At 40.9% G+C, this 20,129-nt stretch overlaps 1 protein-coding gene across 3 annotated transcripts in view; it reads left to right on the forward strand.

The window, feature by feature from the left end:
- fstl5 (follistatin-like 5) overlaps window positions 1-20,129 on the forward strand; it is a 132,699-nt gene that overhangs the window by 94,727 nt on the left and 17,843 nt on the right. For all 3 annotated transcript variants that reach the window (XM_029441467.1, XM_029441468.1, XM_029441469.1), the window contains 4 exons: window positions 8,348-8,509; window positions 9,245-9,379; window positions 19,296-19,322; window positions 19,553-19,671. In XM_029441467.1, coding sequence (XP_029297327.1) covers window positions 8,348-8,509; window positions 9,245-9,379; window positions 19,296-19,322; window positions 19,553-19,671 — 443 coding nt within the window. The remainder of the gene's footprint in view (window positions 1-8,347; window positions 8,510-9,244; window positions 9,380-19,295; window positions 19,323-19,552; window positions 19,672-20,129) is intronic.

Genomic DNA, 20,129 nt, shown 5'->3' on the forward strand with positions numbered 1-20,129 from the left:
AACAACAGCACACGTTTATAGTCTAGACGCTTTGCTCAATATTTATTTGGCACCCACGCTGGACCCATAACATCACATCTGTTTGACTGAAGCCCGCACTTTAAGTCAAGCCTTAATGCCCATTATCTTTGAAGAGTTTTATATTCCACTTCCTGCTAATTAGTCTGGGACAATCTTCAGTATGATGAACCTGTAACGTGGATGCTGAGCCGGAGAGCGAACAGAGAGGGCAAAGGTGAAGTAGCTGGCTTTAGTTTTTGTGAATGAGCTCTTCTGGTCCTAATGAGTTGAATGTTGAATAAACTACAATGTGTCGATGTAGAAAGCTCCACTTCTTCATTGTCATTCTTTCTAAAAGCTTACTCTAAGGTTAATTGCAATGATCTACAGGTCTTATTTTCACCACGTATTGTGTTTACGGAAACCGAGTGACTCTCGTGAGACCCCGTGACTTTTGGTCGTAATTGATACTGAATCTTCCAGGTGACCTTTGTTACTGCAGACTATCAATTTCACATTCGTAGTCTGGGTGAGGTCTCCGAGGACCATCTTATCGCCCTGCCATGACTACTGAATATTTCTAAAACTCAATTAGGAAGCAGCTGAAAGAGTAATTCTGAGAAACTGCTGTCCATCCCTCTGAGTGCACATGAGAACGACACCATAGACAGGATGTTGAGTTTTATTTAGAAGAGCTGATGAAATTTAAGAGGTTCTTTTAGAGAAGCGTCGGCAGAGAGGCTTCTGTACTATGAGCATGTGGGGGGTGTGGAGGATCATCCAGAAGTTTTGGGCTTTAATCCGTACTTTCCCCACTAACACACACTGACTCATCAACATGTCCCCTGTGGATTTTACATTTGCATTTGCTTTTATTGACAATCAGCCTCTTTTGTACGTCTGCCTTGTGTTGAAGGAAACACTGCAACACCTTCTTCGTCGCACACTGTTACCTTTTACCTTTTGATTTGTGTTGTGATTGTTTGTTATCTGCATTATGCTATGTCTGCTCTTGTTTTTATTATCTATAGCCCTTTCTTTGTTGCAGTGACCCCACTTTACCCACACAAATCAATGAAGTTGCATGTAATTTGTAGTGTGGCTGCAAAGTCTGTCCACTTTCCCAGCCACTTTAAGAGAAAACAAATAGTTGTTTTGGGTAAATTAATGAAAGACTTGGTTGAATCGTCAAATGCAGCAACTTCTTCTGCTGCTGGACAAATAAATGAAGCTTAAGAAGCTGCATTCATTTTTGTATTTTTGATGGGCACAATGGTCTTCCTGGCAGCATCATCTTTAAAAAGGGAGCTCTAGTCGTGTGCAAACATTAATGATACAAACATTACTGATGCAGTATACCTGTGCAGTTATTTGTCAATGTCATACATAATTGCCCGCTCACTGTTTTTGAGAATGATCTAGTAATACCGTTCTGAGAATTACAATAATGTTGTTGGGGCTAACGGCTCCTGGTTTGGATTCCCAATAGAGGAGGAGGGAGGGGGCTCATTAAGAGCGATGTGCCTGGTGGCCGAGCCGATACCTCTGGGGTCTTGCTGGGGAGGATTGTTAGACTGCCATAGTTTAAGAGAGGATGGAGGATGTGGTGTGCTGAACTCTCTGGCTACAAAACTGGCCTCCATGAACTGGGATGTCATATTTCTATGGGGAAGGGGGCCAGAGCTACGGGTGGAGCCATACCAAGTACATATACAGTGGATGTGCAGCAGCAGCAGCTCTGGATCCAGAATCCTTAAACAGGGCTGGACTGTGTCTTGTTGCTGAACTGTTGTGGGGATACTCACTTCTTGGAGTTTTTCCCCAGAGAGGGAGAGGGAGTGGGAGAGGGAGAGGGTTGCACACATATGACTGCATATTGCATAAGAGGGCTCTCACTGTTACTGTGCACCGAAGGCACCGAAGAGGAGTTCAGTGTATACTGACTCTAGAGAGTGTGAGTCACTTGGGACTTCATAGTTTTGTTAGGGGGAGGTTTGAGGAACAACAAAGAAACGATTATTGAGATGAACTACATCTGTAAAAATTAATCTGCAAATGTTTTGATAACTGAAACACCTTTCAGTCATTATTCCTGCATTACTCCTCAGACGCAAATGAAATATCTTAAGGTTTAAGACCATCAGACTAAACGAGAACATTGCAGACATCACTTTGGTCTTTGAGGAATCTCATAAACTCAACAATTAGTCGCTGCCCTAGGAGGAGCAGCCTGCATGTTATAAACTGTAATGAGGTTTGTTTGTTCTTTTGTCTATAATGAACATGTTTGAGCATAAAGTAGTTAATATATGTACTTTTATCTATATCATTTCCTAAAGAAAGCATTTTTTATCTGTTTTTATTAAATATTGCCGTATACATTTCTTGATAATATTCGTCATTTGTCCAAAGACCAAATGCAGGCGAATACAACTGCTCATAATGTAAATGCCATAGTAAGCATCATAATAAATCAAATAACACAGAACAGAAGAAAATTAGCGCACACTGAAGATGACTCGTCCTTTGAGGTAGAAACACAGCGTAGTGGTATTCCCTGGAGATCCATTATGCTTCTTAATTTCTGTCCCAGATCTTTTTAAGAACAGCTCCAGCAGTTTTTACTTTTGTTTTACCCTTGAGAAGTACTTTTTTCCCGCTATGTGATGTACATGTAATGCATTGGATTATGGCCCTCTGGATTCAACTGTTTGGATTACTCCCAATGTGCCTCCCTCTGAGCCATGAAGCTCAGGTGGGAGAGTAATCACAAGTGAGAGGAGGCTTTCATCATGGTGTGAGCATATTTGTCATGGTGTGTGTGACTGTGAACGTCGGTGTGTGTGTACAGACCGTCATGGTAGTGTGTGAGTGATTGTTTGTATATATGTGAAGGCGAGAGCAATGGATTGTGTGTGTGTGTGTGTGTGTGTGTGTGTGTGTGTGTGTGTGTGTGTGTGTGTGTGTGTGTTATTTTGAGTGTGCGTTGTTCACGGTTACCAGGGTCAGTTCTCACAAATGGTTATGACCGCCATGTTTTTCAGGGCAAGCCGTGCGTTGAATTTGATCAAAGAGTTGTAACAGGTCTGCCAGGCTTAGTTGGACATCTTACAGTCGTGGAAAGTGGTCTCCCGCCATGGTGTTAGTGCGTCCTTTGCTTTTGTGTGTATGTGTGTCTGCACGCCTGCTCATCTTTTAGAGCACCATGGCCGATTGGAGCCTTGCTGAGTGATTGACGACTGACTGGGGAGCTTTATGATGGAGCCGTTAGCCCTGCTGTGTCGCATTCTCCTGGCAGTGGCTCTCCTGACACTCTCAGAAACGCATCAGAATGAAACTTCTCACATCTTGTCTGAATCGAGTTTTGAGTGGAAAAATCCCACCGACCGGCTCGCTCCTTTTTTATTTTCACGAATGTCCGGGCAACTGAAAATGGGATTTGCACACAGAAATTGAGTTTCCACATGCACATTGGTAGAAAGTGTAAGTGAAGTGTTTTCAAAAGGCAGACGACACACACAGTTTCATGCTTTTCGGTAGCTGATAACGACCTCTTGAAAGATGCAAAATGACTGTGAGCGAAGGAAGAACGTTAATTGATGTTTTCAAGCACAACACTGGATGCTACCAACGCTCTTTTAAATGCTTCCAATAATTAAATCAATGCATGTCTTTGAATATCTATATATATATAGGAGTCACTTTAGATGTAGTCTTCACTGTGAAAGCATCATTAGCAGCAGGTGGAGGTGTAGAGCTAACAAACAGCAGGTGTAGCTGAAACCAATCAACACCTGATGTTACCAACGTTGTGTGACGTTAACGTCAGCGCCTTAAAGCTTTAAAACCAAGACGCAGCAAAACCTTTTACAAGTTTTAATCATCTGTCAAATGTTAAGTTTTCACAACAACCTTGTGCGTGGTTGTAGCTAGTAGCACCATCACAGTACGACGTTGGCGTATTGTTTTCATGGATTTGGTCTAACATATTATTTTCTGTCGGTGCTGGTGACACCCGACAGTCTGTATTTGCTAAACCATGCCACTTGATTCATCAAATTAGTGAAGATAAAGACGCTCTGACTTCTTTGTCACTGTAACTTTAACTTAACGTAACAAATTTAAACATCTAAGGTCTGATGTTATGAAAACTGTTCATCAGCCTAATTGTTTTAGATATCAGTATCAATGGCACATGCATACCCTGTAAAACATGTCACAATGTATTATACTCTACACGGCAATATTATTAAGACGTCTACAGCAGCGTAAGATATATTTAAAGTCACGGGGGAAATTCACTGACAGCAGCTTTTTCCTCAAATAACTAAAGAATGACCTTTATGCAGCTCAAAGGGCAGCCAGGGGGAATTTCAGCAACATTGATAGAACGTGTCTACTCCTAAACAAGTCTCCCCCCCCCCCCCATCCACCCATCACCTACTGTCGGACATCAGTCACGTTTATACAGCACAGATGCGTAAGCTAGATATTGACAGCGGATACCTGACAGAAACATCTTTATACGTTTTTTAAAATGGCTTCTGAGGCTTAAGAATGAGGTGAGAAGTGCTGACCGCCATTTGTTAATCAGTAGTTATTAAAGACATTCAGCGTTTAGTGAACATGTTCATCAATAATGATATTCTCCAACAATAATTGGTTATATGTTCTTGCATCATGCTGTGATGTCCCTTTTTAAAAACTCAATCTTCAAAGTTTATTTGAGAGTTGTTATCTCTAGTAAGTCGACTTTTTAAAGTTGTGTCCATCTCATCCACAGTTTCTCCTGCAGGTTTCTAACAGCAACAAGCCTACTTGAATCGCTGAACAACTCCTCCTGTCCTCCTGTGCATCACAAAGTCTAAACCAAACACTCAACATGCTCTGTGTTCATGCAAATATTTAACAATGTTAAAAGCAGCTACAGAGTTACGTGTGTAATTATGCTGAACTGCGTAGGAGCATCACTCGGATGTTTCTTCTGGAAACTAGGCTGTGTTATTGAAGTTTTGGCAGGCGGTGAGATCCTCCCATCACAGATGTTTGGCTGAATTAGTTCCATGAAACCTACTGAGGACTCAACTGCAACTTCTCCTCTCCCGCAGCCAATCTCTATATACCCATTCACAGCACTGATTGCACCTGCACTTACATACTCTGTAATTACACCTCTCCACACATTGGACCTACTCTTTTACTGCAAGCTATCTGACACCTGCGGTGGTGTTACCAGCTCTGATTGGAGATCTTCAGCACAAAGTACCATCTTGCTCCATCTTCTCAAATCTCACAAGCAATTTACCCAAAAAAGGTGTATGAGATGAGGTGTGAGCTCGGTGCCGTGCTATCTATTTTCTATCAGTCTCAATAGCATCAAAAGATCTTTCTATATACCGTATTGGCTCTAACAAAATACCATCCAGATGATAAGAGCCCTACTCTGCCTCCCCTGTTTCCAGATAGATTCTGAAAGGTAGAAAAACATGCAATATCACACAGTTATATAAATATAAACTATATATATATATATATATATATATATATATATAATGACATTTAAGTCCTGTCCTGGACCTACTTTTTTCAAATGTAGTTCTTTGAATAACACTATAATACACAGCAGAATAAATGTATTTAAATCTCTGCTTCTTGTGTGTGTGTGTGTGTGTGTGTGTGTGTGTGTGTGTGTGTGTGTGTGTGTGTGTGTGTGTGTGTGTGTGTGTGTGTCAAACAAACCTGTTGGTGAGCTCTGTGGCAGTAAAACCAGTTTTTTGTTGAATAGAAAGTCTTGTGGATCTATTGAGCTTTAATTCCAACACTCTAATTTACGCAACTTTGTTAGATTCCCTGAGAGGTTTTATTAATGAGGTGCTCAAGGGAGTCTGGTCGATCCACGCTCGCAGTATTCGGCTGTTGATTAATAGGTTGTTGTGGTTGGAGGCCAGCAACAAAGGTGCATGCCATGAGTGACTCCAAAATCTCCATCCAACCACTGCCACACACAAACACATGATTTGATGCACTTGTACCTTCCTTTTCTTGTACATCCTTCTGATCATACATCTTACATTTAAATACTACTCATAACTTATACATTGACGATACTATGATTCATTAAATGCATTCAAAAATGAGCATAACTTACTCCAACCTTCAGCCTGAGAAAAGGAAAAGTTTGCTTTGCCTTTATAATGAATACATGCACTTCAGTAGTTTTGATCATATTTGGGATATTAAGTTTGCATGGAGCATAGAGGAACCTGGTGATCCTGCTCCCTTTATATGTGAGTCTAATTACCTGATCGTCTGCGTCACTGCACCTTAGTCTCCAACTCTTGTGCTGATTGATTTACCTCAACAGTCGAGGAAGAACTCAGTTTGGTTTCTGGCTGCATTCAACACTTTGCTGGATTTTGCTTCTCCATCTTCATTAATGGAAGAACAAAAGCTATCCTCTGTAGGGCTGCAACTAACAATTCCCTTCACTGTCATTTGATACAAAAGAAAGCAGCAACTCCTCATATATAATGTTTGTTCTTTGATCAATTATCTAAACAGTTGCCAGTTAATTTCATAGGAACACACTAATCAACTCGACTGATTGTGTCAGCGCTAATCCTTCATTTCATCGTGTAGATCTTCATTTCTTTTTGTTTTAGTAACTAGCTGCTGCGTACCCGGGTGTCGAAGACAAATTACAGAATTGACATGTCGCTTTAAAAGCGTATACCTTCTGGGAATACTGAGCTTGCTGCTCTCATTGTATCTACATTCAGGATAATTGATGTACAGATGCAGTTATAGATTCAAAACAAGCTTCACGGAGCAATTTCATAAAACGGCTGTCACAAAGTGATTCGCAGTAAACGCACGATTCACAACAACCAAGCATAATAAAACCAGAGAAAGAACATGAGCTGCATACACACAAAGGAAGCGTGTGTATGTTTGTACAGGCATGTGTCAGGATATTAAGTGTGCGTAATAGTCTTCACTCAAAAGATCGGACAAAATAATTGTCCCCATGGTCTCTATTCAGTCAACCGTGTTACTGCTGAGGACCGTCGGTGTAAGAGTGTCTCTGTGTCTGTGATTGGTAAAGTAACCTGGGTGTCTGAGGAGCCCTCGGTGCCACACTCTGGACGGCGTGTTGGCAGTGAGGTTGACATGAGCTCCAAAGCCCGGGAGTGGCGCGGTTACCAGATGGCCGTGGCAACAATCTTCAGTCATTTCACTCACCTGTCCGAGTAAAGACTTCCTCTAACCCAGTGCCCACAGGAAACAGTCCCTGCAGCACGTCGTCTGCCTTCTCTGCTCCTGCCAAGACTCTCGCTTCTTCCATCTTCCGCTCGTGTCTCTGAAGTCTGTTTCAGTAAGGAGGACACTGATTTGGGCCACACAGGCTACGAAAGATTGCTAAAAACAAGATGGCAAGATAGAGAAATGTGACGTCCCTACTTAAACCGCTGCCAGCCTCATCACGCCTTTTTGCAGCCGCTCTGTAAACAGTTAATTATCACATTCTGAGTTTCAGTCACCATTCCTGCGGGAGTGTGTCCTCAGAGATATTACTATCCTTTTTGAAAGGTTTTATCATGGTTATGCTACTCAGAGGAGGAGTCTTCCTTTTAAAGGATTATTCAAATTCATTCTTTTGATATTTTCCATGTTTTGTGGAGCGAGACTCGAACAATTTAGCCATCGGGTGTAGAGCAAAACTTGTGGCATATTCTCAGCCATTGCATAAATGAATATTATTAATGTATTTGTGTGTTTTTCTGATTTATGTTGATTTACGGTTTTTGGAAGTACAGTATGCAGGAGAGTTCTTTGTTTGTTTTCGCTCCGGGGTAGGGTAAAGATGTGAAACTATCATGACAGTGGCACAATGTGCAGAAATGTGTAAAGTCAGCTTTTGGAGCAGTTTGCAGAAGAGAGCGACATTTAGTTTCAGCCTTTTCTTTCTTCACACATTTTGTTTTCTCTGCTTCTATCCCCTCATTCCCTTCCTGACAAAAGGTTACATAAAATCAATTGCTACCAAGCAAAATCAATAACGTCTGAACATAGGTCCTCTCCCTTATTTATCTATCTGATTTGTTTGGCTTCACAGAGCATGTTAACCTTTTCTAAGGGCATTCAGCGATGCTGGAACTACACCCGATCTTATTGATGGTGTATGCTAAAGCCTAACCATAAGTTTAGGACTTGGCATCTTCCTCTAAAACTTCTCATTCAATAAGGTTGCCTCACTTCTCAAGTGGTACTAATGTAAACAACACTTATTGCATTTATTCATTGTTCCGTGTCAACTGTCTCCCTCTATCCTGGTTCACTGCGACAGTTCCTCCCGTCATCCGAGTGTACCCAGAGAGCCAAGCCAGGGAGCCGGGCGTCACTGCCAGCCTGCGCTGCCACGCTGAGGGCATCCCCAGCCCCCAGCTGGCCTGGCTGAAGAACGGCATGGACATCACAACCAAGCTGTCCAAACAACTCACCCTGCAAGGTACAGAGGAGTCCACTGCTCACTGCATTTACACGTGTGTATTTTACGACCATTATTATTGTACTGCTGCTGCTGTTAACACTTACTGCTACAGCTACTACCACTGAAATGAATGGCACTATATATATATATAAATATATCTATACTATCACAATACTACTACTGTGTGTAAAACGGATGCAAACTAAAATCTATATCAAGATGAATGATCAGATATACTTACAATAACACTAAATGTGTTAACTTTCTTATTTGGACTCATTTCTGATACGGTTATACTTCCTGCTCAGTTACTTCCTGAGCAGTGGCTGATGCTGGCCTGTTGCTTGAATTTCAGTTAGATGTCATTGGTTTTTCTGACCATTTTCAGTTAAAGATGTTGCCTTTAAATTGCAACACTTCTGTGTTTATTTAGGCGATCAAGAGATTCGGTCGCTCGATGAATTTGGTTTATTGTCCGGCTCCAGAATCAAATGTTCTTTTAATTAACAACAGAGCCAAATGTTTCCCCTTCGAGTTTGTACACAAACCATTAAACCAGAAACCTGTCCCAGTGCTCACAGAAACACTGCATGTGCCACATTCTTTCTTTGAACTTCTCCTGAAAAACAAACCTCTCACCTTCCCTCCTCACATATTAGAGAACTGTTGTGTAACGGAGGACGGCAGCATGGAAGTCTCCTTTTATCTCTTTCTGGAAGTCATTCTTTGTTCTCTCTTCGTTGTTCCTCAAAGCTAATGGGAGCGAAGTGCACATCAGCAACGTGCACTTTGAGGATACGGGCGCCTATACCTGCATCGCCAAAAATGATGCTGGCGTGGATGAGGACATCTCTTCACTATTCGTGGAAGACTCTGCGCGCAAAACTTGTATGTATAAGTCATGATGTTCGTCTGTTTTTATCCACGGGATAATGGAGCCATGCTAATGGAGCTCTAAATAATTTATCCTGTCAGTTCTTAATAGTTTATATCCTGTGATGCAATGATGGAGCCTCTGCGAGGAAAGTAATGGTGATACTATCTTTACTCTCTTTGTCTCCTGGAACAGTTGTTCATGCACTCCTCCATACACTTAGGACGACGTCGTCGTCTCTCACGATCTTTCTCCACGATGCTGGCATACACTAGTGCTGAGACTATAATCAATGAATTGATTTGTGGGTCAACAGAAAACACATTCACTGATTCTGACCTCTCAAATGTGAAGATCTTCTGCTTTTCTCTGTTTTATATTTTCAAGTAGATGTTTTTAGTTTTGTCCTGTTCGTCATTTAAAGACGTCTCGGGCTCTGGCAAATTATAATGCTATTTTTTGACTTCCCTAAACAATTAGTTGATTAATCAGCAGATTAATGGATTAAAAAAAAAGAAATGAGTTGCAGCCGTGATGTTATATATTGATTAATTTATGGCCACATTTAATGTTAATTGAATAATAGTTTAGTCTGTAAATTGCAAAGAAATTATGAAAATGACCAGCAACGTTGTTAAGAACTCCAAAATACCCTGAGCCTGAGGTAATCGTCAAAGTCTTACAAACAATCGAAAGATGTTTAATTTACATTATATAAATGAGAGGAGCAGTGAATCCTCATCTTGGAGGTGAAACCTGTGTATGTTCGGCTTTCTTGCTTAATAAATTCCCAATGTTAAAGAATGAACTAACTGTTCAACACGACACATCAGTGATTCTTGGCACGCATATTAATTGATTAGGTGGTATTTGGCATTGTCAATATGTAACTGTGTAACATTAAGGTTGTGACACGAGGAACCTTCTTATTCAAATTGGGTAGCATTTTTCAACACAAACAATCTCCTGCGTCCTCCCCATTGAACGAGTCTCACTCAGTAATTAACTTTGACCTTCTCTGAAATGTCAGAATCTGTCTTTGGGGTTCAAAACCAGTTGTTAGTGTGTTGTTCTATCCTGCGGGTAATTAAACAGCACACTTAGCAACTTTGCAGTCAAGTCACACATACCACGTGTACACCGTCCCGCACCTCTACAACTACACCCTGAAGTACGACACTTCCTCCACCCAGTCTGACACTCATCAGAGGATCATGCTCGCTAAGGTCGGAAGTCAGTCGTGTGCTTTGAAGCTTTTGAAGCTCTACCGCGGGCCAAAATGGTGTCCGGAGATGGATATTGCAGACCCTTTTTGGTGTGAGCAACCCCACAGGACAGAAGTTCAAAGGGACGTTAGCAGACAGACATACGTGGCTGCACTACTATGATATGAAAGGTAGAGAGAGAAAAAGATTTTACTACACTGTGGTAGTCTGGCACGAATATCTGACCCACTCTAGGTTCCCTACGAGATTTCCACCTTTATTCAGAAAGTAGTAAAGTGAACTAATGGAAGCGGACTTTCTAACTCCCCTCCATCGGCTGTCTCTGAGAGCCTGAGGCTCTTGTGGGGTGTCAGTTCACACTGCCTGCAGTCCTCAATCTCTGAAGCCCTCCCCTCTGCTTCTACGAAATATACACTCTGACCAGTCAGGGAGTCTTGTAAAGACTTTATTTTTTATAGTGTTTCAAAAGGTTTTCTCCTTTCCAGTGATTTTTGAAATGATCAGAAAATAACATTTCATTCCTCTGATTCACTCGGGAGGGGCTGTATATTATACCTTTAAGGATAACGCTTGTTATTTTAGTTGCGTCAACAACAAACACACATTTATTTAGTCCCTCTGTAAGTTGTCTTATGTTGCTTTGACATCCTACATTTAAAAAAAGCTAATTTCCGGCCTCTTTACAGCTGAAGCATGTTGCTAATTGGCTTTAAATCTAATATAGCTTCACCTCTGTAGCAGTGTTTGCACATCTGATTAAATTATGTCAAAATTATTCACAGGAAGTTTCACTTTGCCTGGCTAGTAATTATGTTAAGTGTAGAACATCAGAATAAGTTCACAATAACAAAAACTAAACTCGTTAAGTCCTTGAAACATAATTAGAGATGTAGGTACAATCACAAGCGGACGCGTTTCATCCATTCACACCTTCCTACCAACAGATTGTTCCGCTGCAAGTGGAATTTGTTTAATAGTCACAAAAGGTCAAGTAAGGTCAAAATGATTTGCTTGTTAAGTGCTTGAACACGGGTCCATCACAAAGTACTTTACAGATAACAACTGTGTGTGTGTGTGTGTGTGTGTGTGTGTGTGTGTGTGTGTGTGTGTGTGTGAAAGACGCAGAGAGGTGACAAAGAAAGTAGGATCTTTTATAGCACATCTTCATACAAAGTCAATTTAAAGCAAAGAAAAAGCAAATTAAACAGAATTTATATACCAATATAAATATATAGATGTGAAACAGCTTTTCATTTATCGATCAATAATTGTGAGGGGAATGTTTGACCGAATGAACTTCAGATTTTGAATATGTGAAAAAGAATATGAGATAATATATATATATATATATATATATAATATTTAGTCTATATATAGCTGTGCAACCTCTCATATAAGGAGGTGAAACAAACAAAGAGAAAAGTTATTAAAGGTTTGAATTTCTTCATTTGCATTATCTTTGCATTTGATGAGCTCCTGGAGATGGCAGATATTTTTATTCGGCTCTCCCATAAGGGGTCGCCGGGGTGATATTTTCTCGGAAAGCTGCCAGCTGCCGTCAATACTTCAGTGTTTAAGGCCAGAACAGAGCGACGATGTCTGGTGTTAGCACAGCAAACTTCATCAGGCTCAACACGTGTCGTTGAACACTGCAGCTGTTCACCTGAGGGATCTCTTCCTGTCAATGGATATTGATATGTTTGACAATAAGCTGTCAAAATAATAATAATACTCCAGTGGATTGTTACTTAGCTTTTCTGCATATTTTTCCAAATTTAGTTATGCTCTTCTCACACATTTGAATTCAGTTCTAATAATTACTGCACATATTTAAAAGCGATGATGCACAACTCTCCTCTATCTTAGATTGAAATGTGTCGGTTACTAAACATAACTTTTTACAAACATAAAACAAACAGGATGATATGAATCAAACATTTCTTACCAACTTCAATCCCACCAACAAATTCAGCCAAATAAAGAGAAAGAAAACATTCATTCATAAATAAATACAGATTAAAAACATAAGCAAAACGTTACAAAGATGTGTCATCGTATCATTTCAATGTTCATCCTTCCATGGAATACCAAATGAATGATGCATGATGTTCTTTGTCGAGGTAACCTGACCTTAAAGCAGAATGAGGAGTAAGATTGATTCAGCTCCAGGTCAGGCATTAGTAATCTGCCTGCTTTCTACAAACACGGATCAGCACTCAGGTAACACAAGTTACAGGTAAACACACAGCATTGGAACATCTTCACGTGTGTTTTTAAGTATATTTAAGTATGGGACTTTCCATCATGCAGCCATGATGGAGCAGAGGTAGCGTGCATTCGTAAAGCAGACCAATGCACTTGGAATCACATTAGAATGAACTTGTGTATATAGTATAATTAGTATTAGACGTCACCTGTTCTGGATATCATCCTTCTGTCTCATCCCCGTATACCGGGTTTCACTCGGTGTGTTTTATGCACTTTTAATTTATCAAAGGGTCAGTTTTGTCCAATCAAGGCCAAACGATCAAGAACAAATGTAACCTCTGTGTACCACACTTATGTTGCATAAATCAAAGTCGTGTCAAAATCCTCATTCAGACCCCCGGGTTCTCATTCACGGAGAGTGTGAAATCCTGATTAGCTCCAAAATGGCGTCATGTTCTGGCCAGAGAGGCTCTCTAAAAGAGAACAAATATTAGAGATATTAAAGAACATATTCTCAAATAGGTCTTGTTCTGAATGTAGCGTTTTACAATTAGGTCGTGGGATATGCTGATATTTTTCCGGGCTTTAGGAGCGTTCTTTAGACGCGTATACAGCGCTTTCAGAATATGCATCTCAACTGGGGTTTTTACCGCAGTGTGCGACACAACCTCCTCCTGTTTACCGTCAGCTCTGTGCTTTGTACACAAACCAACCAGCCAACAGTTTGAAAGGCGCGGCTACAGACGCCTGTCCACATTTCTGGTCGGACGGAGAAATCATCAAAGACTTATCAACGGGTTTTGACCTGATAGACAACATGTTCGTTGCACGGCTGCGTGTAAACAGGAATATTAGTGGGATATTTATTTTTCATGTAAACCGCTTGGTAGGAATATTGTCTTTTTCAGAATAAGGGCAAACAAAGTAGTCATCTTGCCCGGGATCAGGGTAAACTATTGGCATGTAATCATCGTCCCACAAGACCCAACACAGACATCTTTATAACCCCCGCTTTGAACTACCGTCATCTGTCAGACGACTTTCAACATATGTGTAACTGTCTTATCCTCATATATTATCAAGCATAAGTCCCTCTGGTTTTCTATCGCATGTTCACAAGTACTGACTTAACTTGCCTTCACACGGGTGGCATGTGCCTTTAAGTAGCAGAATCAGGGAAGCTTTCAACCAAGAGTTTGATGCTCTGATCCAACAGACGTTGAGATGCCGGTTGGCATGTTGTGCCTCCAGACTTCCCCTTGATCTTATACCATTGATCTGAAACAGACTCGGATCCAAATGACACATTGCGATTATACTTGGAAGTGTTTGAGAAATCTGACTTTGTGAAAAGTAATGATCTCATTCTGCAAAATCATTGTGTTTATGACCTGCCTTAGGCTCCTCATTCAGACTCTCTGAATAGGAGACAGAGCTGAATATTTAACTGAGCTAGTTGTCAAAGGTCTGAATACGGTATTAAGCCGGAGATGAACTGAAAAACACGATTTGATGAGCGAGGCATGAATGATCTTTTTTTTCGATGAATTCACCTCCACGGAGCTCGAAGGTCATCACCTCCTCTATGCAGCAGCGCTAAAGTGAATTGTTTTTCTCTCAAATGTACCCAAGCGCTTCATTGTTTGGGAAAACCTGAGCAGTCACTACTCTGAGATCTCTTTAACAGAGTCTGTCACCAGCAGGCACAGCACCATCCATCTCTGACAGTCCGCCACTAAACTGGCATAAATATCTGTCCTTCACAATGTGCCAATTATTTCTGCAGTGTCAGAAGATCTGCCAGGCTCAGAACGAGCGTTTGTTGCTTCAGTCTCTCCACTTAATGTACATTATGCAGCACTTCATGCCTCACACGAGGGACCTTCAGAGTACTATTTAGTGTATAGGCTGGCTCGTGCACAGGCCCCTTTGCCCTCTTTAGCTGAAGTGCCCTTCTGGACCAAATGAAGAAATAATATTTCTGGGATTATTCTTCGTACAATTATTGTAAGAGGAAGTCTCAGGAAGATTTCATCATCTTTGTTGCCACTTTTCGATCTGTAACTTGGACTTATTGTCTTTGTGCTCTTCTAATTATGCAGGTGATGAGCAGTTATTAGTGTGTTGCTGAAGATGAAGGTTTCCCTGTATGGTCATTTCATTGTTAATTGGTTGCCATTAGAAAGGTAATTACTGTAGCACAGAGGACACATGGCAGCAGCACTAATCTTTTATTTGTGGTCATTGAGCAGTAACAGTTGCCCTTGACCTTCAAATAAGAGTTTTGGGGAAGTTTTCAGTGCTTATGTTGCTAATTAACACTTTACATTAGATATCTCCACTCTCATAGCTGAAACATGTTAATGAGCTAACAGCTGACTGGTTACCTAAGGTTAATGTAACTTTATGAATGAAGGTTAATCGAATTATTATTTAGCCACCAGTTTACTTTATCTCTAATAAGCACAGTTGACTCAGGTTATAGATGTATAGTCAATATAGCCTATTTAGCAAACTAGGTGCATATGTAACATAATAAAATACAGTAAGTGTACATTTCTGAGCGTCAGGTGGAGGAGTGAGGACCGCACTGCTTCATGTCCTACTCTGGTCTCTCCTCACGACTCCAGTGTGAACTCTTTACTCCTTATTCTGTTGTCTTTGCTCAATGCTTCATGACTCACTGTAGAGGCCCGTTAAGTAATGTATGACCTTTACATTCCTCTGCAGGAACAGAAAGTCTAGAAACTCTAGTGGGCTGCAAAGTACTGCACTGCAAAACATGAGTCAGTTACTCTAAATCTGCACACGTGGTTAGATTGTTCCACGCGTTCAGATACAAATCAAGTTGTTTTGAGGAGTTTGTCCTATTGCACGATATTGAAATCCAACGACCCGTTAAGAGAAATATATTCAGGGGTAGAAGTCTCCAAACTTATTAAATAATTATAGGGTGACCCTCCCTCAACACATCATCTCATCCTCATAAATCAGCTTTGTTGCCTCTTTTCAGCCTTTTATTGTTTCTATAATAGAGACTGTGCTCTCTGTACTTTACCCAATGATATCTTCCACAGACTCCTCTGCCCTTATTCTCTACACTTTACAGTTTGTATACACGGCACTGTTTGATTGTAACAACGATCTAATCAGTGACATTTTGCCGGTCAAGTGATTGTTTGCGACAAAACATAGCAATCACGACGGCACGCGGAGGAGAACCAGCACTCGACACCAAAGTCTGCACATAAAAATGCTCTTTTACTCTGCGCGGTGTGCCATGCTGTCTGCTCCATGTCCTCTGAATAGAGAAGATCAGCTCGTGCCAAAATAGCGTCCATGTTTCCATCATCCGTCTCCCTCCCATCACAGTGGGCTTTCACACAGTGTTGGACACGCTGTCAGCAACAAGGAGCTCTAGCCAAGCGGTGACGCTATCCACAGTGTCAGCAGCTCCTGCCTGTCGACTGAGCTTCATGCTACAGGCTTTGTGAAATAAATATTGTAAATCCAGTGGTAAGTTTAAACGCCTTTAAGCCCCTGGTTACAACACGACAGCTTATGAATATTCCTGATGATGCTTTCTGTAAAAAAACGTATGTAAAAATGATACTAAATAATCTTTTGAAATAAGGAGTTATTTTACACGAGGATGAAATCAAGTTGAGCCGACAAAAAGGTTATATAGATTTAGTGTCATCTGTTGGAAAAGCCATTGTTATATAAATAGTATAAATCATTGTAAGCTGGTTCACATTCATAGTTTTTTCTCTTCTTCTTGTTCGTGATGAGCACGACTACTTTATTTTTCGAGCTTCCATGTTTCAAACTCTCTCCAGTAACTTCAATTCTTTTCAAAACTCTCACAGATTTTTCTCCAAGGATTCAGTCTTTCGAATACTTTTACTCCTAAAGAGATGATACAGCCTTCAGTCCTCCGCAGGCTTCCAGCTCTAATTCTAGTGCAGTCGGTCTTGTTATTTTGAAAGCTTCCTCATTCTACCTGACTGTAAATAGTGCTGCCAGGGACTTGCTGTTGAAGTTGGCCCTCAATCTTTAAGCGCTCTCAAATATATGCAGCACAAAGGTGCTAAAAGCAATGAAAAAGATCTTCAAGAGTTTTCTGGTGTTACCAGCGTTATCCTTTAAAGCCTCTGAAAAACTTGGTCTCAAATGAAAGTATTTCTCAATAACATTAAATATGCATGACTTAAATTAGCACAATTTAAAGTTTGGGGGGGGGGGGGGAAACGCATCCTAAACTCTAACTTTTGCGAAATAAATAGTGTGGTTGTTGTAGCTCCACGGTGCTCATAATACGACGCTAATTAAGAACATTTTCAGAAAGTCAGTCTTTCTAATCCCTGATTCTGATTAGAAAAACAAAAATGGGACATAGTTACACACTTCTAGAGAATCAATAGTGAGGACATTGCAGGTGGTAGATTTGGAGAGAAAAGGAAAACGTATTTTAAAAAGGGAACATTTAAAAGAGTAGAATAAGAGATGGTATTAGAGACGACATTGATATAAATGCACATTTCTGCTGATGTTCAGGCTTATAGGCTCTCGCTAAGACTCAAAGCAGGGGGTCCTCAGGCATCTTAATCCAGGCCTGGATGTGCTGTACGTGAGAGTTGGCAGGTGCATCTAAAGTCTTTTTAGCATAGCAGCAGTAATGGATATATGGTGCACCTGCCCTGCACGTTATGAGTCACCGCACTGAAACATTACTTGTTTTCTATCAATGCAGATGTAAAACAGGAAAATATTTACTTTCCCTTTCCAGTTACATTCCTGTTCTGCTTATGATTAAAGATGCACCTTTCCAAGAAACCTCTGGAATAATCTGTGACACCCTGCAGACCCAGGGCAGTCGTTTGCATCTCCTGTGACACAATTACTCCACCTATATCCTGCGTCCGCTGTCTTCTGCCGTGCCACTATGGTAAACACCACAGGCTGTTTGGCCCTCTGTTGCAGCTCCCGTAAACAAATGGAATTGATGTAACCTCGCTGACGGGTAGGAACTGCAGAGACCAGGCTGACTGGTGAGCGCGGCGTTCCCAATGTTTGGACCCCGGTGGAAACACAGTTATTACGGCCTGAAAGAGTGAACTCACCGCCTACAGTGGCAACCAGCTTGTTTTGTTATATGGATGATGAAGTTGATGTATGGGCTGCTTATATGCGCAGAACAGCCACAGTCTCTCTGCCAAGTGATGAATAGCATCAATAGTGTGGGCTATTGGAAAAGACCGGAGAACACAAGATCTCATCTCAACTCTTTTTTCCCATTTTCCATTTTTTGGCACATCTCAAATAAATGGTATTGTTTTTTATTTTGCCCTTCCCTCCCTTCCTTCTTTGTCCCTCTATCTATAGACCCCACTCCTTTTTGTGTAACTTTTAATGAGCTAAAAGGTATGCAAGGGTGCACAGGAAACACTTGACAAAGCACTTTTGAAAGATTAAGGCTGACTAACGACACAGTGGCGTCTAGTTGGCTTTGTCTCCTCCCTTTTCTCTCTGCATCTGTCCACCCGAGCAAGAGGCAGCGGGGATGAGCATTGCAATAGAGGCGAGATTAGAATCGGATGTGAATTGGGCTGGAGATTGGTTTGTAGACTGAAAATGGAAGATGGGGAAGCAAAGGGAAGACTGGGGGACGGATGAACAATGAGAGAGAAGGTCACAGTTAAAAAGCCAGTGTGAGAGGATAGTAGTGCTGCTGCTGTGCTGGAGGATAAGCATGATTGGGTGGCAGAATATGCATGTAAAATAACTTTATAATGGCTTTAAATGTTCTCCTTACCGCATCATTCTTTAGTCATATGATTTTAAGTGATTGCATCTTTTCTCTCACATTTCCCAGTGGCTGCTTTGAAAGCCAACAGCTGCTCGGCTTTTTCAGGTCAGCCATTAAAGCACTCAGGTTGTTATGTGGCTTTCATTCGACATTTCCCATCATTAGTCACCTTTAAGTGAATTTAATGAGAAATGACCTGTTATAGGAGCCGAAACTGGTTTTGCCACTGAAGAAGGAACACACTAATCCCTCTTAATGACTCGTGATAATCATCTGAGCTTGAAGCCTGTGGACTACTCATGGATGTCCCAGGCGGCTTATCCATACAGCCCATATTGATGAATGATGATCTGATGTCTAAGATTTTATTTATTAGACTTATTTCACATCTCCGCGTACTTTGGTTGCAGCATCCAAAAAACATAAACGGTTTTACAGTACTTGTAGTTTGTTGACTGCACTCCCATTTTCCAGTGTTTGCTATCAAATTATTTCCAAGCAGAAGGCTCTATCGATTGTTTGTTGCACTACGTGTGGTGTCGGGGAGACAGTTTCCATAAAACTTTCATGCGGCCTGCTTTCCTCTTTGCCTCAATAGGAGTTAGTGTTTGGGTAGCGCACACAAAGGGACCCCATTGATCCTTGCATTGATTTTCAACCACGCTTTCCTCTTTTTCTCCCTCACAGTGGCAAACATTTTGTGGCGAGAAGAAGGTACGTCTAGACTGCTTCTGCTTCACTATAGCATTCATTAAACAGAGTTAATTGAATTTTTGTAATAGGGTTACTGAACTGTGATGAGAGGGATTAAATGATTTGATGCTTTGAAAGTAGATAACAATGTTGTAGGCTTATTTCCGTTGCAAATGTTCACACTGTGCAGTCTCATAAGCTATTTTGGCTATGCACTGTGTGTAACAGGTCTGTTTTTGCTTTCTTCCCAGGTCTCGGCATTGGCAACATGTTTTATGTGTTCTATGAAGACGGTATTAAAGTCATTCAGCCTGTGGCATGTGAGATACAACGACATATTAAGCCCAGTGAGAAGCTGCTGGCTCTGCAGGTGAGTGCTTGTGCAAAAGACGCATTCAGCATTTTTATTTTTAAATAATGAATTGTGTTTATAGGGATTCACTCAGCGCTAAACTGAACCATCCCAGTTGTCTGTGTTGAAGCTGTGAGACGGAGCACTTGGCACAGATAATCCCCGACTGATATACTTAAATTCCTATTTTACCGCTTTCTTTTAATATTATCCGCTCGACACAGAAACCACAGCAGAGCCCTCGATCATTTAACAATCATTTGTGGTAATCGATCTTTAATTATTTTTAACTTAGTTTCTGAGACGTCACGTTCTTATCAATCATTGTGATTTGGTGTAAGAGGAATCCAGTGACAGGATCATTATTAGTGCTTTAATAATAATAAATTGTATTTATAAAGCGCCTTTCAAAGCTAAAAGCAATCTCAAGGCGCTTTAAGAATGACCTAATATATTAAATTAAACTACCTAATGTT

The sequence above is a fragment of the Cottoperca gobio genome, chromosome 10 (genome assembly GCF_900634415.1).
Source record: "Cottoperca gobio chromosome 10, fCotGob3.1, whole genome shotgun sequence".
NCBI lineage: Eukaryota > Metazoa > Chordata > Actinopteri > Perciformes > Bovichtidae > Cottoperca > Cottoperca gobio.